Consider the following 15703-nt stretch of genomic DNA (forward strand, 5'->3'; position numbering starts at 1 on the left):
TATGCTAATTAACCTTGCCTTCTCCCATGGAATGCACCCAGGATGTCTGGCTCTCTCATTGGCTGGGGAGGGGCTGTCTAGCCATCTGATTGGTTATCAGGGTGTTTCCACAGTGGAATCCCTGCACAGGGCGTCTTCAGCCCTCCTCGTCTGGGAGCTAAATGACTAATTTATTCTCTTACCCTGCGATTGAAGCTCATTAAAGCAGAGCAGTGGCTTTGTTGGTGGGAAACGCAGCAGAAACAGACCTGTGACCCATTTTCTGGTTTGAATCTGGGCAGGAAACAAATTTTCTTTTGTCCACTGTCCACAGTGGCATGTGTCCAATTAGGCATGTGCCGACAAAAAATTATATAGTGTAGATGTAATGGCTAAAACTAGTGTGTGGAGTGCAACTGATACTGGACTTTCAAGGCTGATATTGATATTTACAAGATTGCAATAAGAGATACCAGTATATCTGTAATAAAATAATGTAACAGCCTGAGTGAAAAAAAATTGCCATTTATTTATTTGTTTATTTTTACATTTAATGCATTCAATAACAAATCTTTAACAACACACTGAAGAGGCAAGTTTTTATTAAGTAAATACTTTCTACCTATTTAAAATCAATGACTTCAAACAATGCATAAAAAGTCTCCACTCTCTGCTTCATCCATCTCTAGTTCTCCTGTACTGAGTATTCCTCCATGGCAATGGTTGCTGCTTTGAAGACAGATATTGTGATAATATAAACATGCAACTCTCATCAACAGACAGACTGAACATGTTAATGTTTGTTCGGGGTCTTATTCATGATGTGGGAAAGATGAAGGGTGAGATTTGCTGATGGATACAGATATTAAACCAGATTGTCATTGCATTACCAGTCAACTTGCATTCAAACCTCTGGTCTGAGCTCTCGCTGGTGACTGAAAGAATGAGGCTGATTGGCTATGTACACCTGTATCTGCTATGATAATAAGCCTTTTTCACAGTAGACATTTTGACTTGTCAGAACAGGAAAAGCAATGGTGTTAATAGTCGCAGTGATAGGCAATTTCAGGACATGGAACTGGCTAAATTGAATTCAGTCTTCATTAATTTTGATATTTGTACTGCTTTTCCTACTGTGATATTTCAAAAATGTTCAGTATAGAGAGCCTCAAACATTTAAGTCTTTTGACAAAGACTCAATATGGAATATATGCCATTCAACCTTGTTTCCTTAATTGGTCTTAAATTCATTAAAATGTAGAATTTCTGATCATTTCTGTAATGAAATGTATTTTTACATATTTATGTGTAATTGTATTGTAGTTCAGTAGTTTCAAACCAAATGTATTGTGATAGAGGGCCCAGTCTTACTGTTTTGTTTGTGAAGGCATCCCTTCCTGTGATTGTGACGATTGTATGACAGGATGTTGCGTTACTGCCTCTGATAACATGGCTATCGCTGCACCTTTCTGTGCTAATCAGAGCTCAGCTGATATGAGGTCCGTTTTTCTTTTATCTCCAACAATTTTCACCCATGCCCATTTGCTGGTTTGTTTGTTTGTTTATTTGTTTACAGGATTTTCACTGATTTTGATGGAGGGATGGGGCATGGGCCAGGAAAGAAATCATTAAATTTTGGAACAGATCCAGATCTTGAATGCGTATTTGTTCATTTTGTGCTATTCCCTTCTAATGAAAAATGGTGGGAAATGGCGCTTGAGCCAAACATGTAGTCCTGTTGTATTCAGCATTTTTAAAATGTCATTTATCTTGTACATAGCAAGTTTGTTAGTGGTACAATTGTTTCTTTTATTAAGCCCACGTTAAGGTGTGGACTCATATTTTTTTAAAGAATTGATGGATTATTTTGTTATTGGCAACTTTGTTTTATTAATTGCAAAAACTGACTACCTGGCTACCAGGTAGCTACCAGGCTTATTTGACTATGCTGAATGTTACATTTGGAACCAAGAGTGCAGGATTTATTGAGGTGGGAACCAAATTTTAATTATGCGTAGGCCTGCTTGTCTGCCTGACTCACATGTGATTGGTTATATAGGAAGATAACAGATAGTTATTGTATCAGTGGTAACTGCTTCCCTTGGTATTTCATAGTAGAGTAGGAGATCTGAATGTGGTCTGCACTCAGTAACCCACGCTGTTGCAGCACCTGCAGTGTCTGTCTGACACTGACACTTTCCACTCACAGAATCCAGTATCTCATTTTCTCTGACATTTTAGCTCCCAGAATTGGTCAGCTATGCTGTAACCCTCATCATCATTCTCGTCCTCCTACTGTTTTTCCTGCGAGCCGAGAAAACCCAGAGCCCAAAGATGTTGTCATTTCTCCAGTGAGCCAGTCTGTGTTCAGTTTGCCACAAACTACAGGATGAGCTCATACTCTATTACTTATTCATGGACACCGTCACACAGGCTGACGCAACCACAGGCGGACACGCTGGCTATACGGAGCTGGACAGGGATGGATGCAGACCTGGCTGGTAACAGACAGACTAACAGGCATTTACCAGTGACCAGTGAAGCAGGATGTCAGATAATGACAGAACAAAAACAAGCCATTCAAGTATCCTGCTGAGCAGCTGCTTATCTCTGCTGCTGTTGCATCTTTTTGGGCTAAATTTGCTGTTTGAAATACAAAAATGCTTGAAAATTGGCAGCTTGACACTTACTAATTGTCTGCACCACAGAGATCTTTTTAAATGTGTTTCTCGCTGATGAATCTGGCATTAGGAAGCTCTTAATTCTGCTAGTCCATGTTTCACCCCGTCACAGTTTAGTTTTAACATGCTGGACTCCCTTTGTTTGTCTCAGTGGTTGCACTTAGTCAGCATATGTCTTTAACTGAAGGCTGTTCTTGGACTGCAGGCGCTGTCTTGTTTTCCATTTTTGAATCACTTTCCTCTCCCACATCACAATGGAAATATGACCCGGAGTCATGGGCTTCAGTGATTCACTTAGTGTGGGCTTCAAGGACAGTGGTTGCATAAATTAAATAGCAAAAAGACTATGACTTAATGAGTGAATGCAAACAGGGTTATTGATAATTTTCAGAGACATTTTTCAGCCCTTAGTTTTAGTTTCACAGAAATTTAAATTTTGCACTAAACGGCTACATTTCTGAAACACATAATCAAATCTTCAACAATATAAATATAAAAATCATAGGAGAATTATATACAAAAGCAGTGGCATCATGACCAAAATAAAAGTCGTAGATAAATCCTGTGTCCTTCTCTTTCTATACATGATATTTTTGTCAGTGGAGGTTCAGCATCTTGCTTAAATTCTTACAGGCACAGGTGACCAAACCCTGGTCCTCAGTAATAGACATTGCTAAAAAAAAAAAAAAAAAACACATTTTTTGCCAGTATTGCTAATCTACTCACCCCTACTAACAAGTAGTCTCTATACTCACCCTCCACTTACACAATAAGGTGCCTAGAGTTTAAAAGCACCATGCTGCTCAGCAGTGCTGTTTAAAAGCCTCCCTGCTGTCTTTGTGTTTGAAGAAAATGATAACTGAACGAACAAGGAGGTCAGCTGTCTCACGCTGTCTCGTATTTCCCATAGTGACCCTTATTTGCTCCGGTCCAGGCCTTGGTTTGTGTTGACACAGGCACAGAAAGGCAGAGAGAAGCACACAGAGTGGTAGCTAGGGCACAACACTTGATGGATATCATGATTTCAGCGCCCACAGTTAAAAAGAATAGGACATTGGCTCGTGTCCACCTTTTAGATTATCCTGTGTGAAACTGAGAACAGTCAACATACAGGCACTAATGAACCACACGTGTGTCACAGTGCAGACATGGCTTGAGATCCATTTGTGTTTTTCATATATGAAAGCCAAAAAATTCCATGTATTATTTTTGTGTATTGCGGCTTGTTTTCAGCAACTTTATATCAATTCGTGATTATTTCTGAAAGTGGTGCTGTTTCTTGGTTGGCCTGAAGATCAGCATGAGAGAGAGATGGAGAATTCAGGGTTAAGAAGAAAATGAGCGCCTTGTGCCCCTCCCATATTACTACCACTGTGGTGTCCTCAAACAAAACATTTAAATGACCAGCAACCGCTGCAGCGGGCGACAGATAAGACTGTTTGTCCTGGGCAGGTTCAAGGTGTGAATGTGGCCGAGTGTGAATCAGAGCACTGCTGAAAACGAACAAATGACAATTGCATACACTCAGACTTTGGGACTTTTTGCATTTTACCCCGTTCGCAACTAATTTGTAAGCAAAGTCACAGCAAGTGATTTTACAAAGCATTTAGGTTTCAGTTGACATCATCTAAAATGCCTTAAGAAATAAACATAGTGAAAAGCATATTGCGAAATTGGTCATTTTTTGCTTTAGAAATTCTGCTCAGCAACAAAATGTCAGATGGTGTGTCCTTGAATTAACCAATATGGAGGTTAAAGTCCCTGCCAGCAACTGCATTAACCACACTGTGATAAGATAAGTTTGACCAAAAATGAAAGATGGTTATTTCAGTCAAAGTGCACGTCTCTGCCTGACTGAATTTTCATTTCATCCAGTAATCTGGGAAAATGGTTCACAATAATTGAAGTTAGTAGGATAAAACATTAAAAAATACACTTTAGAAATGCACATGGCTTTGTATGTTAGCATTTACATTGAGGCAGAGGATGTATTTTTACATAAAATGTGCTCACTGACGCTTAGAGGAATGAATGAATGAAGTGATAAATTCATCATTTTGACCCTTTACCCTAAACTACATCGAATTCTGCCTGGAGCACACACAGAACATGGTAGGAAGAGGGTGGAGTATGTTTGTTGTCAGTACAAATGGACATCTGACAACAAATATAATCCCTTGTGTGTGTGTGTGTTCAGGGAGCTATAAATGATCGTGTTCTTCCAGTTGAGCAGAGCCATTGTTGCCAGTCTAACCTGACGCAAACAATCTGACACCAAGAACGCAGAGATGTGTTGTTGTCATAAAGAATAAGTGATTCACTTAATCGCCATGTCACGATGCTGTTGCCAAATTAGAATGATTTTAAAAGTAGAAATAAAAATTACTTGAAATTAAACCACAACATCACTTGAGCCCCATGGAAACGGCATTAACATTACACGGGGAGGTGGGGAATAAAAGGTTCTCTATGCTCCTGTGTAATTTAATTCATCATCGCGGACAGGATTTTAACCAGGAAATTACAGGATATGCTCTGTAATAGATGTGGACATTCAGCAGGACAAATCCAAAAGAGAAAGATAAAAGTCTCCCCAAGGGGACACGAGAGTTGATAGGGAAGTGTGGAGGGAGAGATGTCAGGCAAAGATACTGTAGGATGACTCAAAGATACTTGCTGCAGAACTTGCTTAAGAATTATCTAATTTTTAAGTTTACTTCAGTCTCAAAGTAATCCAGTGATCTTTGTCTGTACATCCATGGGCATATTGCAAACAGGAACTGCTAATAGCTAACTCGGCATACTTTTGATGGTGGCAATTCATCAAAATGTGAACAAATAAAGGCTAAAAACTGGGGCTCACATGAGAGTACCAGTACCTACCAGTAGCTAACATTACAACAGGACATTTGATGATTTCTTGCTCTCCCGATTGCTTTAAAAAAATGCCCTCTTATTGGTTCTCAAATAGGTTTACATGTTTCCATCCGTCAGTTTAGGAAAAGACAATACAAATTTCATACTGATCTGATAAAAAAAATAAATAAATAGGACAAGCTGCTCTTCACATGGGGAAAAAAACTCCTGAACAAAATGCCAATGATCTTGAAGTCTGAAGGGATGACGGAGGAATAAGAGAGGGGAGGAGAGGAAAACAAATTTTTATTTTCAGTTTTTCCATGGCTTTTTTTCCCCATCTTTTAGCATTTACATGTAATTTATGGAGATCATGAACTGTATCGGGGAAACTCATTTTCCATCTTGGCGCTGTTTTGTCGTCATATTTATCTTGCTGTAATTTTGGCCGCTTTGTAATGTAAGTAATGCATGAGGTAAATGTGATGCTGCAGTTTGATTTATGCATGTGTGGGTTTAAAAATGGTATGATGTACGAGACATACGGCATGTGTGACAGGAAACACTTTTACTGCTGAGTCACTGGCAGGAGGACATGTGTGTTTTATTTGTGTGAATGAGTGCAGAGTTATATTCAGGCAGACAGACAGCTGAGTCATGTAACCTTGAATTTTAATTAAGTTTTCCATCCAGCTGTCAAATGTACCTCCATTTTACTTTTTACTCATTCATCTTAACTATCTGCTAAATCCCTTGTTGTTTTGAATCTGAAAAATGTGTTTCTGTGATGTTTTTTTGTTGTTGTTGTTCTGCCAATTCAAAAGTATTTATATGAATTACAACTATCTTTTTCTCTCTTTTGTCTTTCCTCCCCTCCTCTCTTCCTCTGCCCTTCACATTTTTTTCTTCCCCTCTTCAGGACCAGTTTGAGAATCTGGACAAACACACTCAGTGGGGGATCGATTTTCTGGAGCGCTACGTGAAGTTTGTCAAGGAGAGACTGGACATCGAGCAAAACTACGCCAAGCAGCTACGGTACATGCACACATACACACACAAAACGGCAACAAATACACCTCGGCAGGTATACTAACATTCAATGGAAGGTCCTTTGATACAAGGGTGAAATTGACATTATCTTGCATGACACAGCTGCATAGTAGACATTATTGAATTGTGCTGCATCGTGCTTTATTTAAATGATGGCCAGGACAGACCACGTATGTTGGGATCTGACTACACCAATATTTGTGTCTTTTGAGATGTGTCAGATCAGGCAGTCATTGTCACAAATAAAGATAAAGAGACACATTAAACCTGCTGACCAATCATAACTTTACTGTGTTCTTTGACTTGTGTGACATTGTGTGATTGGGACAGACTTTAATGTTCCTCATGACAGCACCAACGGCAAATATTAACATATGTAAACAAGGTTTTATGAATGGAAGTGAACCTCATACCATTCAGTGACACACAGCGAAGGAGGACTCTTTCCCACTTGCCAGAAAAGAAGAGTGTGTCAATACATAACATACGAGTACATGTGTGTGTAAAGGGCGGCGTCTCACCTACAGGTCTGATTAATTTGGTATAATCTGTGATTGACAAAATGGTTACAGGCTTGCTCAAATGAACACAAAAAAACAAAAAAAAACACAGTTTCTTATGCATGCAAGAAGGCTTTGTGCTGTTATCAGTCAACGTCACAAGATCTTAATAGAATCAGTCAAAAAAGGGGAGACAAGGCAAAAAAAAAATCGGACATGCTAGTCTTGGTTGCCTTCCATGACACAATACAAGTTACAAAACAAGCCCAGTGCTCATTTTTGTTCCAAGTTGGGTCATTATTAGGCTGGTATCTAAATGGTGTTCTATCAACAAGTTACTCATGGAATTAACGTTAACTAGCAATAGTTGATAAGACCTGCTGGCGATAAGGGTATTTCAGCCACTACCAATGTTTTAAAAAAAAAAAAGAAAAAAAAAAAAAGAAGAAGCTCAGCTTGGCCTCAATACCGATCCTCAGGATTTGCTTGGAATATCCTACGAATATGTTGAAATAAAGGCAAAGTGTCTAGTAATGTATTTGTTTATTGTTAGTTGCAATGCTTGTTGAAAGTACTCAACAAGCACAAATCTAGAAATCATTACAAACCAATAGAGTCCCAGTGGTGACTGATGTGTGATATCAAAGAGGGGAAATCCCTTCAGAATACACACACAGACACACACACACACACACACACACACACACACACACACACACACACACACAAAGCTGCAGGTCTGAAGAATGATCAAAGATACAACGCTGTGTCTTTGTGTTGCAGTGTGCATGTTTTTATGTTATATGTGGGTCAGACCATAAATCAGGCCGAAGGGCTCCTGCTTTTGTCATTTATAACAAGAGAGCTCACACTCACAGACACACACACACACACACACACACACACACACACACACACACACGCACATTTTCACACACGTACATTCCTCTGCTCTCTAGTTAAATCATTAACTTCGCTGCAGTCGGTATCGTCAGGGCCTGAGGGAATAGACAGGCATAGGCTTTGATGTTTAAATCTTTGATTTATCTTTAATAATATACTGAGATTTTCTCTCTTTCTGTGTGGGTGTATGGGTGTGTGCGCCTGTCTGACTGCCTTCCTCTTCTGTCTGTTCACCTGTCTCTACCATGCTTACAATATCAAACAGTATTTTTAACCTCTACGTCTGCTTCTCTCTTTCGCATCAGGAACCTGGTAAAGAAATACTGTCCAAAACGCTCCAAGGATGAGGAGCCGAGGTGAGTGGAGTCAGTGGATTTGTTCTATTTCTCCTGAGTCATTCTGCTTTTCTTTACTTCTCGGACGTTTGCAGACTGTAAAGGCAGAAAAGGCTTGCTAGACACAGTTTTTTTCCGTCTAGAGCTGGAAATAATGGTTGACACTGGGGTTTTTTGATGTGGTTTCACAAATTCTGTCTGTCTGCAAATTTACCAATTTAAGAGTTTAATTGGTCTTATGACAAAAGGGCACTGAGGAAGTGTTTTAGGCAACTCAGGAAACACTTTATTTTAATAGCACATTTCAGACACCACAATAACTCCAGGCCCTTTGCTTTAACTAATATTTTATACAACAGGACAGCAGACATATAAATAAAGTAAGACCAAATATCTAATGTGGCAGGTCCACTCTCCTGCCATTAACCTCACTGACACAGATGTGTCATGGTGATATTGACACCCACTTTTTGACTGAACAAAAAAAGTACATTATTATAGTGAAGCGCTCGGTATAAAAGCTTCACTTCAGTTATTCTTTATCTGCATCATCTGCAAAATACTTAAGTTCAAATGCCTTTTTAACTTGATATGATACAGTTCTCCTGCAAAACCGCTGAAAATGTTGAAATGAAAACAGTGTGACTGATTGTTTGTTTTTAGAGAGGAGTTGGCAGCTTGGAAAAATAATAGTTTCATTGTGTCATCATAGAAATAAGAAACCATAATGTTTTTAGCAATGTAGAAACATCTTTTTTGGGATTGCTAAACTTTTTAAACAAATGACAAATTTTTTGGAGAAACATAAAATGGAAGAGTTGCACTTTATTCAGTCAGTCATATTTAAAAAAAAAATATCACATTATAGACCACACATAGTTTGTTCAGAAATTACACTCTAGATATTTGTTTGTCATTCAGCCTCTCGTCTCTTTTGGTCTCTTGAAAAGAAGATCTGGCGGCAGACCAGAGAGGAAGCATAATGTGTGCAGTGTTAAACACTTTTCATCTGTGTCTGTTTTGCAGGTTCACATCATGTCTGTCGTTCTACTCCATACTGAATGAACTCAATGACTATGCTGGTCAGAGGGAGGTGGTGGCGGAGGACATGGCTCACAAGGTGTATGGAGAGCTGATGAGGTACAGCCAAGACCTCAAAGCTGAGAGGAAGCATGTGAGTACAGCAGACTCTCTGCATGTTATTGAATAAAAAGTTTTATTTTCATTGTTTTCAGTGTATCTATTGGTAATTAATACCACGTTCCCCAGAAAACCTGTTGCTTCCTGTCATAAAACGGATGTAGCTGTCTTCCCTCTGTATCCTCTGTGCCTAATATGCATTTATTTTCTGTTTGTCTTCACTTGAGGATGAATATGTTGGATGTGATGTTAACCATCTGTCTTTTACTTCATCCACCATCTGCTGGTGCTATAAACTGAAAATCTGAGATCCACATGCTTTGGAAGAAAAAGCGCCTTCCTATTGTTTAATTCTAAAAAACATCAAATATCCAATTAAATTTCACTCGATAAAAGGCACAAAATATGTGCTGTTGTTCCCAGTTATGGTCTTTTTGTTTATGTTTGTTATACTGATGTCTTTAAATTATACTAGTAGTATCATTTTTTACATTTATTTATTTATTAATCACAAAAGACTTCATATAGAACATTTTGGAAAATATAAGAGTTCCACAGGCAACCATCTAGATGCAGATGCTAAAATTAAAGGTTGCTGGTTTGATGCCTGGCAGTGATGGGTGGTGTGCTATTCAGAGGGGCGCTGAGCCTTGCTTGTTAAGGCATGAAGAAACAAATCCCATTTAATAGTTGTATTATAACGTCATCTCAGTGTCAGTGTCTCAAATCTCTGTGTAAAAAAATAAAATAAAAGCAATCATCCAAAAAAAAAAAAAAAAAATCCAAAATTGGCAAATTCCTGCATGCCACAAATATTAGATCACAGAGGGAAGGTACTCCTCTCCCTCAACCCCGGCAACAAAATTAAAAAAGAATAATTATTTTTTAGGCAAAAAAAAAATTTCTTGACCGTGTAGATAGGAGTTAGTCATTTTACAGGAGCTTTTAACCACATCACATGGTCTTTATGAGCAGATGGTGTTCGCTCAGTTGTCATGGAGATGAACTCTTTACATGCGAGGTCAGTAGCTGTTATGATTTCATTAAATCCATAGCACTTCCCCTCAGTGTTGGTGTAAAGGTTTGGTATAAAACCACATTCTTGACCCAGTCATGGTCTACTTACCAGCCTTTTCCTGACGTTTAACCACGTCACATGGTCGTCATCAGCTCATAACAACAGATCCATCTCCATGACAACAGAGCAAACTCCATCCACTGATTTAAAACCTTTGGAGGGACCTTGAGCTTAGATTGTTTGGTCAAATTATATATATTTCTTCAAACATTTGATATGAAATGTGTCGTCTTTTAACTACTTGCTAAATGCAGACCTTTCTCTTTGGCTGGCTTCTGTAATAAGTAGCTGGTTTGCAGTGTAATTCAATCTCAGTTTGTTATTTTACTGCTTTAGTCACTTGACTCTTGTAAATCTGTGGCTGTGGCCTCAGCATTTTTCCTTCCATTGAATTGTTATTGTGTATGTGGCACAAATTGTTTCAGTCCTATCATTTGTGTATATGCATATGAATGTTTTTTTATATATATATTTACATGTATTTTCCTGTGTTTCTGTGTAAATGTCTCTCGTTTCTATGTGTATCTTTGTGTGTGTTTATGTTTGTGTGGGTGTGGAAATGAGCAGCATCTACAGGAGGGCAGGAAGGCCCAGCAGTATTTGGATCATTGCTGGAAACAGATGGACAATGTAAGTGAGGAGGGAGGGAGGGAAAAGGAGGAGGGTTGGAGGGGAAAGTGAAAAGTGTTTAGTGGAAATATTCTCTGTAAGGGACAGACAGCTGCACTCATTTCATACTTGTTTGCACGAGGAATGCAAGAAATGCTAACAAAGGTAACTGCAGGACAAATGGGGATCCACTTCTCGCCCCAATTCCACACATACCATTATTTAGCGAAGACACAAATATGGCATTTCTTGTACGTGTATTTGTGTTTTTATATTAGAAATGAGTGTTATAGGCTCTGTCCAAATTAATGTAAAATGTGAAGTTAAAACGTTTGTTTCTGACTGTGAAAAGACAGCAGTGTCCTTTTCTTCTCCCTGGCAATCTTCCCGGTCTACAGGGACCAAGGACAGGGGCCAGGACCAGGAAACACACACACACACACACACACACACACACACACACACACACACACACACACACACAGACCCCAGTGTAGGCCAGCTCCTCCCAAGTCAAAGCAAGGCCCATGTGCCACATTTGGCCCATGACAACCTTCTTTTTGGCTCCCAAATGGCTCCAGAGAGAGATTCCATTTGTTCACTTCTGAGGTCATTTAATTGCGTTTGCTGAGTTATTTTATAACAATCTGCTCATTACAAGACCTCTAATTAACCACCACAGTTCCATAAGAGGTAAAAAGCAAATTGCTGTTTGTTAAATTTATACATAATACATGTCCGGTCACATTTTCTGGCCTGTAGCCCATTAGTTGAGTTGCTTTACTGCGGGACATCTGATTGAGAGTGTTTCAGTGTGTGGTCTGCATGACTTTAATAGTGACTACCTAGTGACTGGACTGTAATGTCTCAGCTATTCACTGTGTTTCCTTCACTACTAATGTAACCCAGATGGGCTGGCAGGAAGTAAACTATCTCTCTCTCTCTCTGATTCATCTCCCTCTTTGGCTCTTTTACCTCCCATTCACATATTTTTTTAGTTTTATTCTCTCAGAACTCTTTGAGTATGACAAAATAAAGAGATGATACATTGCGATGAAGAGGTTATTCTGTATAATCTTTATCTTTCTTTATTCTTTTAACATTGTAACTTCCTTCCTTCCTTTTTGTTTATTTATTTATTCTTTTTAGAGCAAAAGGAAGTTTGAGAGAGAGTGTAAGGAAGCAGAGAAATCCCAGGTGACCTACGACCGGTTAGATAATGACATCAATGCCACCAAATCAGAAGTGGAGAAGGTAGGAAGCGCCCACCTGCAACACAGCTGCTCTAAATGTGGTGTTCAGCTCTAAGTCTGTGTGATAAATTGTCCTCAGCTTCTCTCTTTTTTTTCTTTTTTCTTTTTTTTTTTAATGATCATTAAAAATATTGTGTGTTATTGCATGTTGACTCAGTGTGCAGTATGAGCCATAGCTACATTTTTTGACAAAGACAGACAAAGTTTTATAATTCACTAACAAAATAATTACAGTACCTTCGTCTCACTATCCTCATACCTAGTATTTTGGTTTACTTAAAGTTAGTAGTGTGTAATTGGTGCCTATGAAATTACACTGTTGCTCTTCTGTTTCCCACACACTTACTATATAATTAGACCTGGTGAATAAAGTTAAATGTTGAGGGAAAATAAACAGTAAAGTCACAAAATCCAGCCCAGTAAGCCTTGTTTTTAGATGTGCATATAACAATTTTTTAGCAAACACATTTTTAACTGAATAACTGTGGAGCTATGGAAATAAGAGGAAGTGTATTAGAGATGTTTACCCCCAATGCTCATATTCATACAGGTTGTTCAATACATCCTGTAATCTCTCTAACGGCTACCATGTAAAATGTTCTTAATTTTTTACAGACTTTGTTGTGTGGTCAGAGTAGACAGAGATGTAGTTGTTGTGAATCTAATGTTTGTACTGATCTAATTGTTCAGGCCAAAGCCCAGTTCTACCTGCGGACTCACATGGCTGATGAGAGTAAGAACGAGTATGCTGCTCAGCTCCAGAACTTCAACGCAGAGCAGTGGAAACATTTCAACAACGCCATACCACACATCTTCAAGGTAGACCAAACATGGTAGTCTGTAGCCTCACATTAATGCTTCACATAAGTTTACTTTGTATTACAGTCTTAACTCAGGTTATCTGCAGGTTTTGAAAAATTTGAAAAGCAAAAAAGCAATAAATATTTTTTGTAGCCTGCCAGTAGACAGTAATGATACTTATAGAATAGTTGTTTAATCTGATTTTCCCCAGTTCTGTTGTTGCAGACCTCTGACCTTTTTATATGAAATTCATATATGGACCTTAAATAAATCCCTTTGTTTTTTTTGTTTTTTAAATAGGTTAATCTTTCCTTCCGTTGTTCAATTTTCTGCTGCTTATCCCGGCCCAGGTTGCATTTGACTATTAATTATGATATTGTTAAGAATTATTGTTATATACAGTTTTGGAACAAAAAATGAACAGAAAATGTGATATACATATCAAGAAATGAATATACTAAATTTTCGCTGCTGGTTTTCACTGATGTCTGTGGTGGGTATGATTGTGGAACAGGTATTAAATTGAATTCTACATAGTAACAGTCTTGAAAAGTCTGTAGTTGTTCAGTTTGGTTAAAGAGGTTTTTTTTTTTATTTGTTCAATTATTTCTGGCTTATAATGAAATTTTTGCAAATAACAATTGAATTCAATGAACAAAACTGAGTAAATGATCAACAATATGTGATGCCATTCTTTTTCTTACACAACAGGAATAATAATAATAAAAATACTACTTATTAAATAGGCTTTGAATTTTTGCTCAGAAGCTAAAAAATAAAAGTGATGGTTTGTTTCTTTTGATACATGTTGTCTCAGATATCTAAACAGCGCCAGTAGCACTAAAGCTTTTATAATAATTAACTTCACACCAACAGACTGGTGGTTATGTATTTTGGCATTGCTCAATTAAACCAGTATCATGTTTAGAGAAAGTGTAGCATCCTGTGTAAATGTTAAACGTAGTGGCATCAGAGATGTGGCATCAGCACTCTCCAGGGAAGGGATCTGATCACTCTGACAAGTGGTTTAACCACCTAGAGGCGTGTAAAAGTGTCTGTTGTTTAATCCATTTCCTCTGCTGTCTGTTTCAGAATCTGCAGGACATGGACGAGCGTCGGACGGTGAAGCTCGGCGAGACGTACCGGAGCTTTGCTGAGGCGGAGCGCAGAGTCATTCCCATCATCTCCAAATGTCTAGAAGGAATGGTTTCTGCCGCCAAAGCTGTCGACGAGCGAAGGGTATGTGGCAGAGTCGGGGAAGGAGTGAAGGAGAAAGAAAAATGTTCTGATGAAATAAGCTGATACTAAACCCAGGGGAGGGATGGAGAGAAGGAAGAGAAGACAGTTGGGTGTTGATAGGACAACCTTTTTTCATTTTTCTTTTTTATCTCCCACCCCTCATTCGGCCCTCTGTCCCTTCTTCCCAGGACTCATCCATTGTCGTGGAATCATTTAAGTCCGGCTTTGATCCTCCGGGCGACTTCCCCTTCGAGGACTTCAGTCAGAACCTGAGCAGAACGGGCTCAGACGGGACCATCAGCAACACACCCAAAGGAGACAGAGATGGGGCCCCGGCACCACGGTCCGACCCAAAACACCCTATGGGCAGAACCAAGAACAAGCTTTGGCTGTTTGGGAAGAAACCAAAGGTACAAAGAGTTAATGATGCTCGTTGTAGTTTCAAATCAATGTTGCATGTTCATCTAATGCAGCAACATTCATTATGCATAAAGTGTAGTATATTTATATTTAAACATAGTATATATTACTTCTCTTAATGACAAAATACTGACAAAAATGTGATTAGAATTGTGATGTAATCAGTTGTCAGTGTGAATCAACTTATTACATGAGTTTTCTCAAATCAAATATTGATTTCCTTCAAAAAACTAACAACTGCTTATTTAAAAAAAAAAAAAAAAACTAAACTCACTTAAACTAGTGAAACAAGTGGGATTTCCTTAACTTTTACATATTTATTTACTTAATTCACCCATATTTTCATACAACCACGCTTATAAAAGACCATATGTGGGTAACCTATTCATAAACATACATAGACTGCTTGTAATAAGTCATTTGCAGTCATATCTACACATTATTTCATACGCCCTGATGTTGTTTATTAGTATACATAATATGTTCAAAATAAATATGGCCAATAATGAATAATATCTGGCTGGAAATCCTTATAAGAGCTCTACATACTGCACTGCAGATATAACAGTCAGAGAAAATGCCTTTGACCTTTTAAACAAGGACTGACATGAACATTAGTTCACTTCCCCAGTAAAAGAAGCTGTTAAAGTTAAAAAAGCACCAGTGTGCACTTCCTCATAGACTTATTATAGTTAGTGCTACATCTACATTAGGTAATAAATCCCGTCCCTGCAGCTGAGCATCATACAACTTTATCAGTCACATCCTTTTCTTTTCCATCCCTGCCCTCTGCAGTTGATTCTCTCCCACAAGGAAAACAATGTTACCAAAGTTTCAAATACTATTAATGTTATTTCCC

General features: G+C 38.4%; 1 protein-coding gene across 3 annotated transcripts in view; it reads left to right on the forward strand.

The window, feature by feature from the left end:
- The window catches only part of fnbp1l (formin binding protein 1-like), a 53749-nt gene that overhangs the window by 21231 nt on the left and 16815 nt on the right, over positions 1-15703 (forward strand). For all 3 annotated transcript variants that reach the window (XM_023428945.2, XM_087180009.1, XM_023428943.2), the window contains exons 2-9: positions 6436-6551; positions 8275-8325; positions 9331-9478; positions 11090-11152; positions 12281-12385; positions 13075-13203; positions 14278-14424; positions 14613-14834. In XM_023428945.2, the coding sequence (XP_023284713.1) occupies positions 6436-6551; positions 8275-8325; positions 9331-9478; positions 11090-11152; positions 12281-12385; positions 13075-13203; positions 14278-14424; positions 14613-14834 (981 nt within the window). The remainder of the gene's footprint in view (positions 1-6435; positions 6552-8274; positions 8326-9330; positions 9479-11089; positions 11153-12280; positions 12386-13074; positions 13204-14277; positions 14425-14612; positions 14835-15703) is intronic.

This window comes from Seriola lalandi, unplaced genomic scaffold (genome assembly GCF_002814215.2).
Source record: "Seriola lalandi dorsalis isolate HSWRI2012SDOR001 ecotype SW California unplaced genomic scaffold, Sedor1 jcf7180002054885, whole genome shotgun sequence".
Taxonomy (NCBI): Eukaryota; Metazoa; Chordata; class Actinopteri; order Carangiformes; family Carangidae; genus Seriola; species Seriola lalandi.